Raw genomic sequence first — 15,389 nt, forward strand, 5'->3', positions numbered from 1 at the left:
TTTTTTTAACTTAAGTATAAAATTTTACATTTATGTATCATTTTAAGTTATTTGATTTGGAACAACATTCTAGCTTGTCAAGGTCTTTTTGAATCAAAACTCTTATCACCCAACATGTTAGCCATACCTTTCAGTTCTGTGACATCTGCAAATTTAATAAATATGTCATCTATACCTTTAGCCAAGTCACCAATGAAATGTTAAACAGCACAAGTTCAAGCACAGCTCCCTGGGGAAACTACAAAATTCTTCTAGGTTGCATGCCCCCTCTTCCCCCCCAAAAAATGTTTAATTTGGGGGGGGGGTTAGCTATCCAAAAAACTCTGAATACACATCACTATATCATTATCTATTCCACATCTCTCCATCTACAAGACTAGCATGAAAAACTATGTCGGGGGTGGCTAGGTAGCACAGTGGATAAAGCACTGGCCTTGGATTCAAGAGGACCTGAGTTCAAATCCAGCCTCAGACACTTGACACTGAACTAGCTGTGTGACCCTGGGCAAGTCACTTAACCCTCATTGCCCTGCAAAAAAAAGAAAGAAAAAAAAGAAAAAGAAAAACTATGTCAAATGTCTTGCTAAATTCATAGGTAAATTTGATGTACATCAACATTCCCCTGATTTAACAGTCGAGTTATCCTATCAACAAAGGGGATGAAATTAGTCTGACATGACAGTTCTTGATGAAGCCATATTAGCTCTTTACGATAATTACTTCCTTTTCCAGAAGTTTATTTACCATGTCCTTAAAAATATATTTAAGATAAACAGAGCAAGGAAAACAGGATATACCAGTGGTTCTCAAAGTCCAGGAATAAAAGTCAAACTCATTGGCCTTTAAAAAAAAAAATTCACTCTTCCCTTTTTGAAAATCAAGACATTTTCTTGTCTCTGGTTTTTGCAACAACTCTTTCATACTCCCATGATTTTTGAAAAATCACTGAAAGTCATTTAAAATCACATTTTCCAAAATTCTTTTAGTACCTGGGGATGCAGTTCATCTAAGCCTGACAATCTGACCTCATAAAAGGTAGCTAGGTATTCTCTTATTATCTGTTTACTGATACTGGATATTTGTGACCTATTCTTTTTGTTCTGCCCTTTCAAATCCAAAGATTATTCTCACTGGTAGAGAAAATAGAAGCAAAAAAGAAAGGAAAAGAAAAGAAAGAAAAAAGAAAATAGAAGCAAAATAGAAGGCAGGTGTTCTGTTTTCTCGCCATTGTCTCATCTACTCTCAGTAGTGATCCTGCTCCATCTTTAATCTTCTTTTCCATTAAATACAATGAAAAAAACATTAATGAACCCATGGAATTATGACTAAAAAAGTTCCTCATAATTTTATATGTACTACAGACTTAATTTTTAATCTAGCAACTGCATAAAAAGTATACAGATTTTTTCCTCCTTAAAAACTTAAATACTTGCAGAAATATTCAACATTAGTGACATAATATAGTCAAGTAGGTATTATCTACCAAAGTAAATAAATTCAACTAATTTGAGAGTTTAAAATTATTAAAATATGATCTTTTAAATCTCTATTTTGTAAATATCCTAGGTATAGAACCTGGCAAAGATTTCAAAATATAATTTTTCTAAAAGGGTTATCCCTCTTTTCTTTATTTACACTCTCTTACTTAGTGATCTTATCAGCTCCCATGGGTGCAATTATCATCTCTACACAGACTATCGATACCCTAGTGTTTCTCCTGGGTCCTAGTCTTGCATCATCAACTGCCTAATGGCCATTTTCAAATGGATGTCCTATAGGCATATGAAACTCAACACATTCAAAACTGATCTTATCATCCTTCCCCATAAACCTACTACTCTTCTTAATTTCCCTGTTTCTATGAAGAACAGCAACATCCTTCCAGTCTAGTAATCCTATGATCCAGGTCCACAACCTTGGAGTCATTCCTGACTTTTCACTCTCTCCCATTCCTATAAATCTAGTAAGTTGCCAAGTCTTGGTAATCCTACTTCCACAATATATCTCCTATCCATTTTCTTCTGACTACTTCTATAGGCACAACTCTAATTCCAGGTCTCATGATCTTTCACATGGACCATTAGAATATGTAATATTACAACTGTACTGTAATTGGTCTCCCTGACTCCAGTCTCTCCTCTCATCAATCCATCTTCCATACAACAGCCAAATTGATATGACACAGGCATAAATAGGTTGCTTCCCTGCTCAAAAAGCTGCAATTACCCTCAAGGTAATATACAAGCTTCAATACTTGGCATTCAAAATCTGAATCCAGGGGCAGCTAGGTAGTGCAGTGGATAGAGCACTGGCCCTGGACTCAGGAGGACCTGAGTTCAAATTCAGCCTCAGACACTTGATACTTACTAGCTGTGTGACCCTGGGCAAGTCACTTAACCCCAATTGCCTCACAAAACAACAACAACAACAACAACAACAACAACAACAACAACAAAATCTGAATCCAATATACCTTTCCAACATTAGTACATATTACTTCTCTTTATGCACCACACATTCTAGTCAAACTAGCCAACTTGCTATTCTTTATCCACAACATCCTATTTCCTATCTCCATACCTTTGCCTAGTCTATTTCCCCCATCTCACCCCCTGGAAATGCCTGAAGTTCACTAGCATCTCACCTCTACCTCAACCCTTAGCTTCCTTCAGAGCTCAGTTCATCATAAGGCTTTCCATAATTCCTCCCAATTCATATAACCATACGTTCATATCTTGAAAAGCCCTTAGAAGGTCCCAAGGCTAATAACTCCCTCATTTTACAGATGAAGAAACTGAGGCCAAGAAAGGTTAAGTGACTTGTCCAGGGTCACACAGCTAGCAGATGTTTGAGTAAGGATGTGAGCTCAGATCAGAGTAACTCCAAGTCTGGCACTTTGTTCATTGCCCTCCAAAGCTAGTGCTCATCCCCTGAAATCAGTTATAGTAGAGATTAACCACGGATCTTTTTGAAAAATACTTTGATAATTATATTTCAATATACTTGGTTTATTTATTTTTATAAATTTAAAAACGTTTTTCTAAGAAAGTGTCCATGGGATCACAAAGCAAAACAGTTAAGAACTCCTGACTTGAAGGTAAATCTTGTTTCCCCCAGGAGAATTCAGGTACCTTAAAAGAAAAAAACTATTTCATTTTTGGTTTTGTCACATAGAGGGTACCTAATAATTTTATGTACTAACTGCCTCTCCCATCAGAAGGTAAATTACTTTGCAAGGAGAGATTGCTTCATTTTTCATATTTGTATTCTCAACACCTAACCCAGAGCCTGACATATAAAAGGTGCTCAAAAAATACTTGATTAATAAATGTTTGCTGAATGAACAGAAGAATAAATGAATGAATAGAATATGGGTTGTTGTATAGAACTTAGGAAAAGACAGCCCTCACAAAAACGTTAACACTCAGAAAGGAATTTTGAATAAAATACATAGAGAAATTTGAGGCCTGTTGAAATTAATGATCTTTTAAAATGCTGGAAATAAAATCTTGTTATTCACATAAATATGTGTATGTGTATGTATATACACAAACACACATATATACCTAAACCTTTACCTATACATACACATCTATATTTCCTCCTAAATCAACAGTGAGCTCAGGAACTATTGTTATTTCAGAAACTGATCATTCTTTATAAATAAATGTATTTCATATCATACTATATAGCTAGGTGGCAAAGTAGATAAAACACTGGGCCTGGCGTTAGACTGACCTGAGCTAAAATCTGGCCTCAGACACATTAACTGTGTGACCCTAGACAAATAATTTAGCCTCTGTTTCCTTCAGTTTCCTCATATGTAAAATAGGAATAATAATAATAATAATAGTAGCTACCTCCCAGGGTTGTTGTAAAGATCAAATGAGAAAATAATTGTAAAACTTTTAGCACAGTGCCTGACTTAGTGTAAGCATTATATACAAGTTAGCTACTATTATTACTAATTATGATGTTTTTAGTTTTCAAGGCATAATTTTACCCTACAGATAAATAATTTGACGATTCATAAATGAATCACAAATCACAAATCCACAAATTTTATAATCTGACGATTCACAAATACAAACTAGCTTTCCAAAAAGATGAGCGTCATGAGTATATTGATATATGGGGAGAAAGGCAGAGTACTGAAAGATCTCTCAAATCATAAATGTAATGGAAGAAATTTTTAGGCATCTTAGGAATGTCATTCGCTTAAAAATATTAAAATCAAATTCCTATAATGCTTTTTGTGTTATTAACCATATGTTGTTAATAAACAATTCAATGGTCCTCAAATTTTTCATGATAAAGAATTAGTTTTGAGTTACTGGAAATATTATAATCTTCTTTCTTATGGAAGCTATGAAAAGTATTTAACATAGGAGAAACAAATCATTAACCAGAGACCTGGCACTGGCTATCATTAGCCAGTTTGTTGAAATACTAGAAAATGAAGATGAAAAGAGGAAAACAGTTAAGAAAAGGATGGACTGGGGCAGCTAGGTGGCGCAGTGGATAGAGCACTGGCCCTGGAGTCAGGAGGACCTGAGTTCAAATCCAACCTCAGACACATAACACTTACCAGCTGTGTGACCCTGGGCAAGTCACTTAACCCCAATTGCCTCACTTAAAAAAAAAAAAAAGGATGGATAAAAGGAAAAAGAAGAAGAGGGGGGGGGGAAGAAGATGAAGAGGGAAAAGATATAACAATATGAAACAGGAGATGGAAAGAGAACATGGAAACTGACAAGGAAGAAGACTATAACTTGCCGCCTTTATACTTTCTTTGACTCATAATGAGAAGGCAGGCTTTAGCATTTGGGTCACTAGGGTCCAAGGTAGGGGTTAGGAGAAGAAATGGAGGGGAAAGCTTAGGAAAAAAGAAAAAGTCACTTCTTTCTGGATAATCAATTTAGATGACAAGAAGAATGGTACCCATGTACATGATCAACAACCTCTCTTCCTTCTAGTTACATCAGGCTACAAAAATCTCAGATGTTCCACCTGTATCTGAGGCACTTCCATTCCATTTCTCTTGAGGAAAGTCCCTTGCAAAGTAATTGACATGGCAAAACTTTGAAGACCAATCTGTAGCTATAATGGATAGGTTAAAACCATTGCCTTAATCTGTTTCTTACCTTTGCTGGAGAACGCTGTTTCCGTTTCTTCTTTTTCTGCAAGTCTACTGGCTCTCGAATCTGCTTTTTGTCTCTCTTTTGTTGTTCAGCTACATCAGTAAAAGTAATTTCCTGTTTTACACTTATCTGTTTTAGGAGGAAAAAAGCCAGTTTTAGAAATGAATTAAATATTCAATGCCAAGTCCTTGCATGTTTATTTTGGGGGGGAAGTAAGGTAACCACTAGTGACTTTTCTGCAAATGTTCCCATTTGTATATGCTAATTAGCTAGTTTAGCATTAAAGAACTGAAAGACATCAGGGAAACAAGGATCAAGAGTACTTATCTTGGGGGAGCAGTTGGGAGGGAAAGGAAGGCAGAATCTAGATGCCCCATGAGAAGGAAGAAAGGAGTAACAAGAAAAAGGAGTCAATAAGTGACCTACTAGAAGCTAGTAGTAGTCAGATTAACAATTAGTGAAATCTGGAGAAACAGATCTATGGTATCTTTCTTCCTCAAAAAAAAAAAAAAGGATTATGGAATCCCCAGTTATTTAACAATATATTTGCTCCTCTAATGAGATAACATTCCTGACAGCCATTAGAATCAACTGGGAATCTACTGTCATCCAGAACTTAGAAGGTATGGAAACGTTAAAAAGAGCTTTAATTCTGCCCTGAGTATTCTTAACTATATGACCTACTGGAGAAAGTCTGCCCTAACTATGTTATGGATACTTTCAACAGATCTCTCTCATTTTTCTGGTCTCATCTGAGGACCAGAGAGAGGGAAGTTAATCTAAGTTTAGTGATAAGAAAAAGGGAAAAGCTACCAGGGATAATACCTTTTCAGAAAAACAAGTTCACTACAACGTATGTAATAGATTTCTCCCAAAAAATAAAATAATTATTGTCAGCTGCTGCAATAAGTGATTCTGTAGCTGGAGCACTGTAAGGAGCAAAATTAAGCCAAAAACAAGCACTATAAGCCTACAATAAACATCCTCTTCTTCATAGATGCAAATATAATCTGCTAGCCATATGGAAAGAGAGCATTTGGAAACAGGTTGACCACAGAATTAGTAGCAAAGGACACAAAAAGCTATAACCCTCAGTCTCTTTCAGTACTAATATAAAGACTTCTTTAGAGATAGTTTATAAAAAGTTATCTTCCCTGGAGAGGAAGAAGAAGGAAACGATTAAGTCTTAGATGATGTGGAAATCTGACACCACCTACAGGAAGAACTATGGGTGAATGTTAAAAAAAGTTTTGTTTTTCAGGACTCTGGCAAAAGGAAAATAATTTACCAAAACTGGAGATTCAAGTACTTTTGTTGTTTGGGGATAGGGAATTTTGGGTCTTGGGCATGTGTAAGGACCTAATACAGTATCCATCTCTGATTATAACAATAAAGATTTTAGAGGTATTGCTGCCATGATCCAGCAACACCAATGAATTTGAACCTAACACTTATCTTGGGCCTAAGATATCCTGTTGTTTTTGTTTTTTTAACTTACTCATTCCTCTCCAGGTTTTGATCTTAAGTCTATAGACTCTTCTACCATGCCACAATGGCCTCTTCACCTTGGAAGTACACTCTGCCCCTGAAGCCCTTTCTTCTGATTGGCTGGTTCCTCACAGAACCTCCATTTTAAGGAAAATGCCCAGGCAAGTCATGTTTACTCCTTTATTCTTCTCTGGGCTCCACTCCTGATACTTTTTTCTTCACAATGCCATCTACATAGGTACTTTCTCTTCCCCCAACCCACACTGCTTTTCAGCTTCTTTTACATGTTGCCTTTTACATATCCCCATTAAAATGTAAACTACTCCTTAATGGGAGGAATTATCTTTCTTTCTGCTCATATTTGTATTCCCAGAGCTTAGCACAGTGCCTGGCACACAGTAAGCTCTAATAAATGCTTGCTGACTTGGCTGTTAGGGGACCCCAAACAATAGGAAAGAAAGTCTGAACCGACCTCAAATTGTTACAATTCCTGTAGCCTGTCTTCCCAGCAAGGAGAGAACCTTTCCTAAATAACCTCTAAATTAGGGGGAGATTTCAAGGATACATAAGTGTGATTATTATTGTTGGTTATAATTGTTTTGATTTTTGTTTTCATGAAGTTTGTGTGTGGGGGGGGGGGGGGTTGCCAAGCAATGAGGGTTAAGTGACTTGCCCAGGGTCACACAGTTAGTACCTGTGAAGTGTCTGAGGCCAAATTTGAACTCAGGTCCTCCTGAATCCAGGGCTGTGCTCTATTCACTGCGCCATCTAGCTGCCCCCCATGAAGTTTTTTACAGAGAGAATGGGGAGATATTACCAGCAATGTGGGGACCAAAGAGTATGATCTATTATCCCTGTTTGATCACAAATTTACAATTAGTGCTCACCAATGATCTAAAAGGAAATTAAGTTAGTTGGCCATGACCTATTTTTGATAACTCCATATTAGCTTTATTTATCACTGCTTCCCTTGCCAAGTGCTCAAGGCAATAGGTCTCTATGGCCACTGTATACCTTTAAACATATGGTGACACTAATGACTTGTTTCACTAACAGGGAAGCATTTAATGGTTCCTGAGTCATTTCCAGGATAACATAATGGAACATTTTGTCACCTCCTGGTAGTATTAAGGATAGACGGCAGCATTTTTGAAAGCCATGTATTTCTCTGGGTTAAATTAGGGGTTCTAAGGAACCATCTCTCTTGTCGCCATAGCTCTAAGAGAAATCTCTTGTAGTTAAACTGCCCATAATTTGTGCAGCAACTAACAACTAGCTGAGAATGAATCATAATGACATCTCTTCCTGAATAAGTGTTCCTTTTAAGAGATTAAATGTCTCCCAAGTCAAGAGAGATTCCCTTCTTTGCAGGACAATAAACTATTCTCCTGTAGGTTAAAATCAGTACACAGTTTACAGTATGCCCTTAAAAAACGGGGTGAGTGAGAGAGAAGTGTCAACATATAGAAAAGGGACAATGGAAAGAGAAAGAATCAGCCAGTCCTGGAGTTCAATGAAATTAGAGTCCTATCAAAGATAAATGGGAGGACAAAAAGTAAAGAAACAGACTCCTAAACCTAAACCTGCTGAAAAAGTATAAAAGGAGAATGATGCCCTATTCAGGGCATTTAGGCATACACAGCCCTTTAGACTTAAAAACATAAAGAAACCTTGAAATTGAAAAAAACTTTCAAGTCAAAAAAGCCTTGAACATCGCCAAAAGCCCTTGAAACTGATCTAGGAACTTCTGTGAGCCATAAATTATAAAGTCAACAAAGTTGGGTTTTAAAAATATGTGTACAAAAGTTAAATGCCAGGACAAGTAACTGATAATAAATATAAGAGTATCAGAAACAATAAAGTCCAGAAAAAGTTGAGGCTGGTATGAATGCTAAAAAGAACAAAAAGATGCCCTATTTTATTTTGCTTTTTAACTAATTTGGAAGTAAGAAGATGATAAAAGAAAAGACAAGACTATTTGCCCTGGTCAAGCAATATCTAACCTACTATATTCAGTTTTGGACAAAACAGTTTAGAAAAGACATTGATAAGGTTGACCAGACCCTGAAGAGGAAAACCAAGACAGTAATGGAAAAGGAGAGCATATCATGAAAAACCTAGTTAATTACTGGGTAATGTTTAGCCTGGACAGTATATAGTCAGAAGTAGTCATGAAATATTAACACACAATCCCCATGATACACTAAGTGATAAGGATCTAAAAATCCAAATCAAACCTGTGAGAGGCTTTTAAATATAGAAAGGCAAAATTGAAAGTAAACTCCATTCCTAAATGAAGGGCTGCAAAATGATAGTATACATTATATGTGACTGTTAATAGCTTTCAATTAATTGCATAGGCTTCTGATAAAGGTTTCTGATATAGTTTCATCAATAGTATTTTCACAGTACTCTTTCGTGTTAACAATTCATTTATGAATTCAAGGGAGAGAAAAAAGTGAAGCTCAGTGAATTTCCTCAACTACGATTTATTGCTATCTAAACAAAGGATACATATGCCAGTATAACAGTACCCTGGGTTCCATTTGTCCAAACAGGAGATCCAACTACATACTGACTAGATCTTTCAGGCTCTCCTGCCCACTTTCTACCCCTCAGTGGGTCATTTATTTGTAGTCAAAAGTAAACAAACTACTTAAGTCAACAAGGTATGAAAACCCTAAATACCTACGAATGTGTGTGTTAGAAAGAAGATAGATTAGAATGCATGCCAAAGTGGCCACAAATTCTATGGCATTATTTATCTGTCCTCTACCCCATCCCCAAGATAGCCCAAGAAAGAACCAAGTCAGGCTACTTTGCATCACCTTAACTTTAAGAAAGGCAGGATTACCAACCCACTAGTGGTACAATGATCTCTGCTGCAACTCAATTTCTCTGAGCTAGGTATGTGAAGAGGATGAATGTCAGCAAGTACTTAATGTTTTTATGCTTCACACTAAACTGAAGCATAAACTTCAGATATTACTATCAGTGAAATTTAATGAGCAGTCAGTCAGATCCAACTAGCCAAAGTTTAGCATGTAGTAACTGGAAATATGATAATACTTTTTTAATTTTAATTTTTTAGCTAAACCATCAAGAAGAGTATGAGTCTAAGAAGCAGTCTTATAGACAATACTGTGAAAATAATGACTATAATCAAAAACCAAAGATCTGTGTTTACATCTAAAAGAGACTACTGGTTACATATTCTTTTTAGATATACCTATGTATGTGGCAAACAATGTCACTATGATAATTTTCGATAAATAATTTCTAATAAAACAAAAGCAAAAAACCTGAAGGTATGAAAAGTTTATCAGACCCACTATTATGTCAACAACTACACAGCTATAAAAATGATCAAGGCACATCTGTGTACAAAAAGCACATTTTTGAATGTGCCAACAATATACCCACATATAAATGGTACTCTTGTGCTTAATAAGTTCTCTATCTAAAGTATGGGGTAAACCTGAAGCACTATTCTAAGTAAAAATTTACATTACAGAGAACAGAACTGCATTAATAATTATGAGGTATGGGGGCTCAGTGGATAAAGCACTGGCCCTGGATTCAGAAAGACCTGAGTTCAAAACTGACCTCAGGCACTTGACACTTATTAGCTGTGTTTCCCTGGGCAAGTTACTTAACCCTCATTGCCCTACAAAAACAAATAAAAAATTATTATTATTATTATGAGGTACGCAAAGATAGAAAAATTGGTGTGGCACAGTGTAAAGAAGACTGGATTGAAAGTCAAAGAAGACTGGACTAAAAGTCAAGAAACCAGGATTCAAGTCTTGTTATGTACTACCTTTGGCAAGTCATTATTCATGTCCAAAGCCTCACTTTTCTCACATTTAAAATAAGAGGTTAGAGGGGCAGCTAGGTGGTTCAGTGAATAAAGCACCGGCCCTGGATTCAGGAGTACCTGAGTTCATATCTGGCTTCAGACACTTGACACTTACTAGCTGTGTGACCCTGGGCAAGTCACTTAATCCCCATTGCCCCTCGAAAAAAACAAACAACAAAAATATATGGCTGTAGTTTTGGGACAGCTAGGTAGCACAGTGGATAGAGCACCGGCCCTGGAGTCAGGAAGACCTGAGTTCAAATCCGGCCTCAGACACTTAACACTTACTAGCTGTGTGACCCTAGGCAAGTCACTTAACGCCAATTACCTCACCCAAAAAATTAAATAAAAATTAAAAAATAAAATAAGAGGTTAGAACAGATAATCTCTAAGATCCCTTTTAATTTCTTTATTTTAGGCATAATAGGATCATGAAATTTAGGGATGGAAGGGACTTTGGAGAATACCTTTTCCAAATCCCTCATCAACAGATAAGGAAATCAAATTAAAACCCAAAGAGGTTAAGTGATTTGCCCGAGGTCACACAGATAGTTAAAACTATAATTTTAAATATGTTAATCCTAAGAAAGACAGAATACACAGTATCCCCTATACCCAGTTATCGAGTCCTTTCAATTCCTTGAAATATCTATTACAACTATCTTTCTCTCTCCATTCCCTATACTTGTACAGTTGGTTTTCTAAATTCAATTACTAGACTTTACATTTATTTCTATTAAATTATAACTGGCTAACTGGTTCATTTCTGGAAGTCACTGTTATTAACCCATTCCTTTCTGCTTCAGGTCATCTACAAATTTGATAAGCATATAATCTATACCATCATCCAGGCAGTCAGTCAAGTAACATTTATTAAGCTCCTACTATGTGCCAGGAATTTTGCTAAGCTCTAGAGATAAAAAAGAATGGTTAAAAACAAACAAAGAACAGCCCCTTCTCTCAAGGCACTCATAGTTTAATGGACATAGTCTAATGAAAAAAAAAACTACATACAAACAACCCATACACAAAATAAAGTGGAAATAATCAACAGAAGGAAAAGACTGGAATTAAGGGGGATTGGGAAAAACTTTTCTGAAGGTTAGATTTTAGCTGGTACTTGAAAAAAAAAAAGTCAGGGAAGTCAAGAGGCAGAGGTGAAGAGGGAGGGCATACCAAGTATATGGGACAGCCAGAGAAAATACCTGGAGTCTGGAGAGTGAATACCTTCTATGAGGAACAAAAAGCAGAACAGTGTCACTGTATCCCAATGTGGTAGAAGTAAGGTCTAAGAAGACTGGAAAGCCGTAGGGGAAGGAAGGTTATCAAGGACTTTAAAAGCCACAGGGGAATTTCTATTTGGTGAATGAATAGAGGGATGACATGGTCAATTTGACAGATGAAATCAGTGCTGAGTGGGGGATAGACTGGAGTGGGAGGAGACTCAAAGCAGGGAGACCAACCAAACAGCTATTGTAATAGCCCATGCATGAGGTGATATGGGTCTGTACCAGTGTGGTGGCAGTGTCAGAGGAAAGAAGGAAACCTATTTAAGAGATCTTATGAAGATAAAAAACAACAAGATATCATAACTAAGTGACTAATGAGGGAGACAGGGGGAGAAGGGAGTGAAAGATAAGACGTCAGCAATGACACTTAGGTTATGAGCCTGAATAATTGGGAAGATGATGGTTCCTTCAACAGTAATAGTGAAGTTAGGGGAAAGAGTTTGGAGGAATGATAACCCAAGTCATTGTTTAAATTGTTGAACAGAACAATGCCAAAGACAGATTCCTAGAGCACTCTATTAGAGAGTTCCTTCATCATATTGTCATCATGTTAGTTAACAATACTATTAGTCAATACTCTTTAGCTCTGGCCAGTAAGCTAATTCTGAACCTACCTAACTACACTATATGAGCTCAGGCCTCTCTTCTACTTAGCATCTGAAATGGTTTCCATTCCTTAGGTCTCCCTGCCTCCAAAGCCTGTACAACACTGTCCAATTAAGCTTCCTAAAGTACTACTTTTATCTTATCATTTTTCCATTTAGAAACCTCCACTAGATCTCTATTGTTATATGATAGTCATAGAAATGCAGAATTTTCAAGCTAGAGACCTGTGAGGAAACTGAAAACCAAGTCTAAAGACTCTTTTCTTGGCACTCAAAATCTGATAAGACTCTAGCCTCACCCAACCTCTCCAATATCATTTCACACTATTCTGTGACTCGTAAACTACAATCCAACTACATTATTCTCTTCACTGGCCCCATTCCTAATATTCAAAGCTCATCCCATAGCTTCTAAATTACTTTCTCTCAGCATCATCTATCCAAATCCTATTCCAGCCTTCAGGGCCCAATTCATTCATTCACCCCTGCAGAATGGGATGAACAAGGAAATAAATGAGAGAGAAAGCAGAGCTACAAAATATATATTTTACTTCTACTTTAATAATGAACAGTCTTCAAACTGGGATAGATACAAATGGTTAATAAGAAACTGAAACCCAAAATACAAGATCTAGAGAGCACCTAACTGACCCCAAAGAGTTCTATTTACCTGGATTAACTACATCCTACTGTACTGAGAAGAATATGTAATATAAATGTTGAATTGTACCTAATGACCTCTCAAGAATTATGGAGAATGGGAGAAATGCTGAAGGAGTGGGTATACAGAAACACTGGTCCTGGTGTTCAAAAAAGTCAGATATTTCAAACTGTATAGTAATGAAAATTATGTCCATTTTCATTTCAAAGTGAAGAGGTGACCACTGGAATCTAGTATTCATTAAGAATATAAGAATATAATAGACTAATTTCCTTTTTTTGATGGGGTTTTTGTGGATGATCAGGGGAAAGCCCTGACCATAGTATAACTAATAGGATTTCAGTAGGATTTTCAGCAAGGCACTTGATAAAGTCATTCCTGAGACTTAACACAAGGATATGCAAACTCCATCATTAGATGGTCTCAAAAATGACTGACTCTGGGGGCAGCTAGGTAGTGCAGTGCATAAAGCACTGGGCCTGGATTCAGGAGTACCTGAGTTCAAATCCAGCCTCAGGCAATTGACACTCACTAGCTGTGTGACCCTGGGCAAGTCACTTAAACCCGTTGCCCCGCAAAAAAAAAAAAAAAAGACTGACTCTTCAGAATATTGATTAATAATGTGAACCTGGAGGGAGGGTTCTAATAGAGTGCTCTAGGGATCTGTCTTTAGTATTGTTCTTTTCAGTGTTTAAAACAATGACTGAGGGGAAGGTATAGAGAGCATGTTTATCAAATTTGTGGATGACATGAGGCTGGAAGTGACCGAGTGCACTGAGTTAGTAAGCCAGGTAACCAGATGTAATTTAATAGAAATAAATGTAAAGTCTACTACTTGGATTCAAAAAACAAACTGCAGAAGTGAAGGAGAGAGAAGTTTTAGCTAGACATGTCAATGTAAGTCAAGAGTGCAATGCCACATCCAAAAAAAATAATGCAATCTTATACAACATTAATAAAAATGAGTTACTTAACCTCTCTGGACCTCAGTTTCTGCAACTGAAAAATGAGAGGACTGAAATAACTGTTTGTTATATGACTATGGTATAGTTCTTCCCCTGCAGGAGCTTATCGGTCTTTTCTAATCATTGCAGCTTCTATGTTTCATTCTTCTAAACTCCAAAAACATCTACTGCTTTTTATCACCCTCTCTGACATTTACTTATTTGTGTGATTTTTTTTTTTGGTGGGGCAATGAGGGTTAAGTGACTTGCCCAGGGTCACACAGCTAGTGTCAAGTGTCTGAGGCCACATTTGAACTCATGTCCTCCTGAATCCAGGGCCAGTGTTTTATCCACTACATCACCTAGCTGCCCCAGGACATTTACTTACAACAATAAAATGTACATTTATTTAAGCTTTACAATGTGCTTTCCTTAGGAAAAAAAATGAGATTCCAGGAGTTTAACCAACTTGCCCATTTTCTGGTAAGTCAGAAAGTGAACCTTGGTCTTCTAAGATGTTTTCCCCCCGCCCCCAAAGAAAAGAGAAGTATCAAGGGATGTACTGAATATAGGTTTACCAAGTATATTATCTGATCTAATAAGTGGTACCATTGAACTAGGCCAGGATGCTTACTCACAACTTACTGGTGCATTATTAAATTGATTTAAAAATGTTAAATAACATCTTTCAAACATTTGAAGTCCAGGGCAGCTAGGTGGTGCAGTAGATAAAGCACAGGCCCTGGATTTGGGAGGACCCGAGTTCAAATCCAGCCTCAGACAACTGACACTTACTAGCTGTGTGACCCTGGGCAAGTCACTTAACCCTCATTGCCCCACCAAAAAAATAAATAAATAAACAATAAAACAAACACTAGAAGTCCTCTAACAACTAAAACAAAGTTATAACAATAAGTAAGACCTTTGCCTTGTATTATATATAGAAGGGAGATAAAATTAAGGGAAAACTTTAATTGAATATTCCATGAACTGAATTTTAAAAGGGATCTAGCTAGCATAAGGCAAATGTTTTTATCGTTCCAGAGATCAAATTTTTAAACATAATAAAACACAAACTCCTAAACCTGATTTCAAGGTCTTCCACTATCTTTCCAATTTTATCTTCCATGATTTATCCATGCAAAAATCTCTCCACTACAGTCAAACTACTAAAGTACTACTCCATGAATTTGTTATGTATAGTTCTGTCTCTGAGAATAAGAAGCATACTTAACTTACTATCATGCCGGCACTAGGTATAATTATGTATAGATAAGAGACAAGGCTGGCAGAACCAAGGCAAAACTGAGAACAAAAAGTAGGAAATTGTAGAAATGGGCCAGACTTATGGAATGCCTAAAAACCAGTAGTTAGTCAAAAGAGAGCTGAAATCAAAAGTTAG

The 15,389-nt window shown here is 36.7% G+C and overlaps 1 protein-coding gene across 6 annotated transcripts in view; it reads right to left on the reverse strand.

Annotated features, from left to right (window-relative positions):
* The window catches only part of ZNF148 (zinc finger protein 148), a 151,553-nt gene that overhangs the window by 72,810 nt on the left and 63,354 nt on the right, over nucleotides 1-15,389 (reverse strand). For all 6 annotated transcript variants that reach the window (XM_043991943.1, XM_043991939.1, XM_043991945.1 and 3 more), the window contains one exon: nucleotides 5,145-5,270. In XM_043991943.1, the coding sequence (XP_043847878.1) occupies nucleotides 5,145-5,270 (126 nt within the window). The remainder of the gene's footprint in view (nucleotides 1-5,144; nucleotides 5,271-15,389) is intronic.

The sequence above is a fragment of the Dromiciops gliroides genome, chromosome 3 (genome assembly GCF_019393635.1).
Source record: "Dromiciops gliroides isolate mDroGli1 chromosome 3, mDroGli1.pri, whole genome shotgun sequence".
Classification (NCBI taxonomy): Eukaryota; Metazoa; Chordata; class Mammalia; order Microbiotheria; family Microbiotheriidae; genus Dromiciops; species Dromiciops gliroides.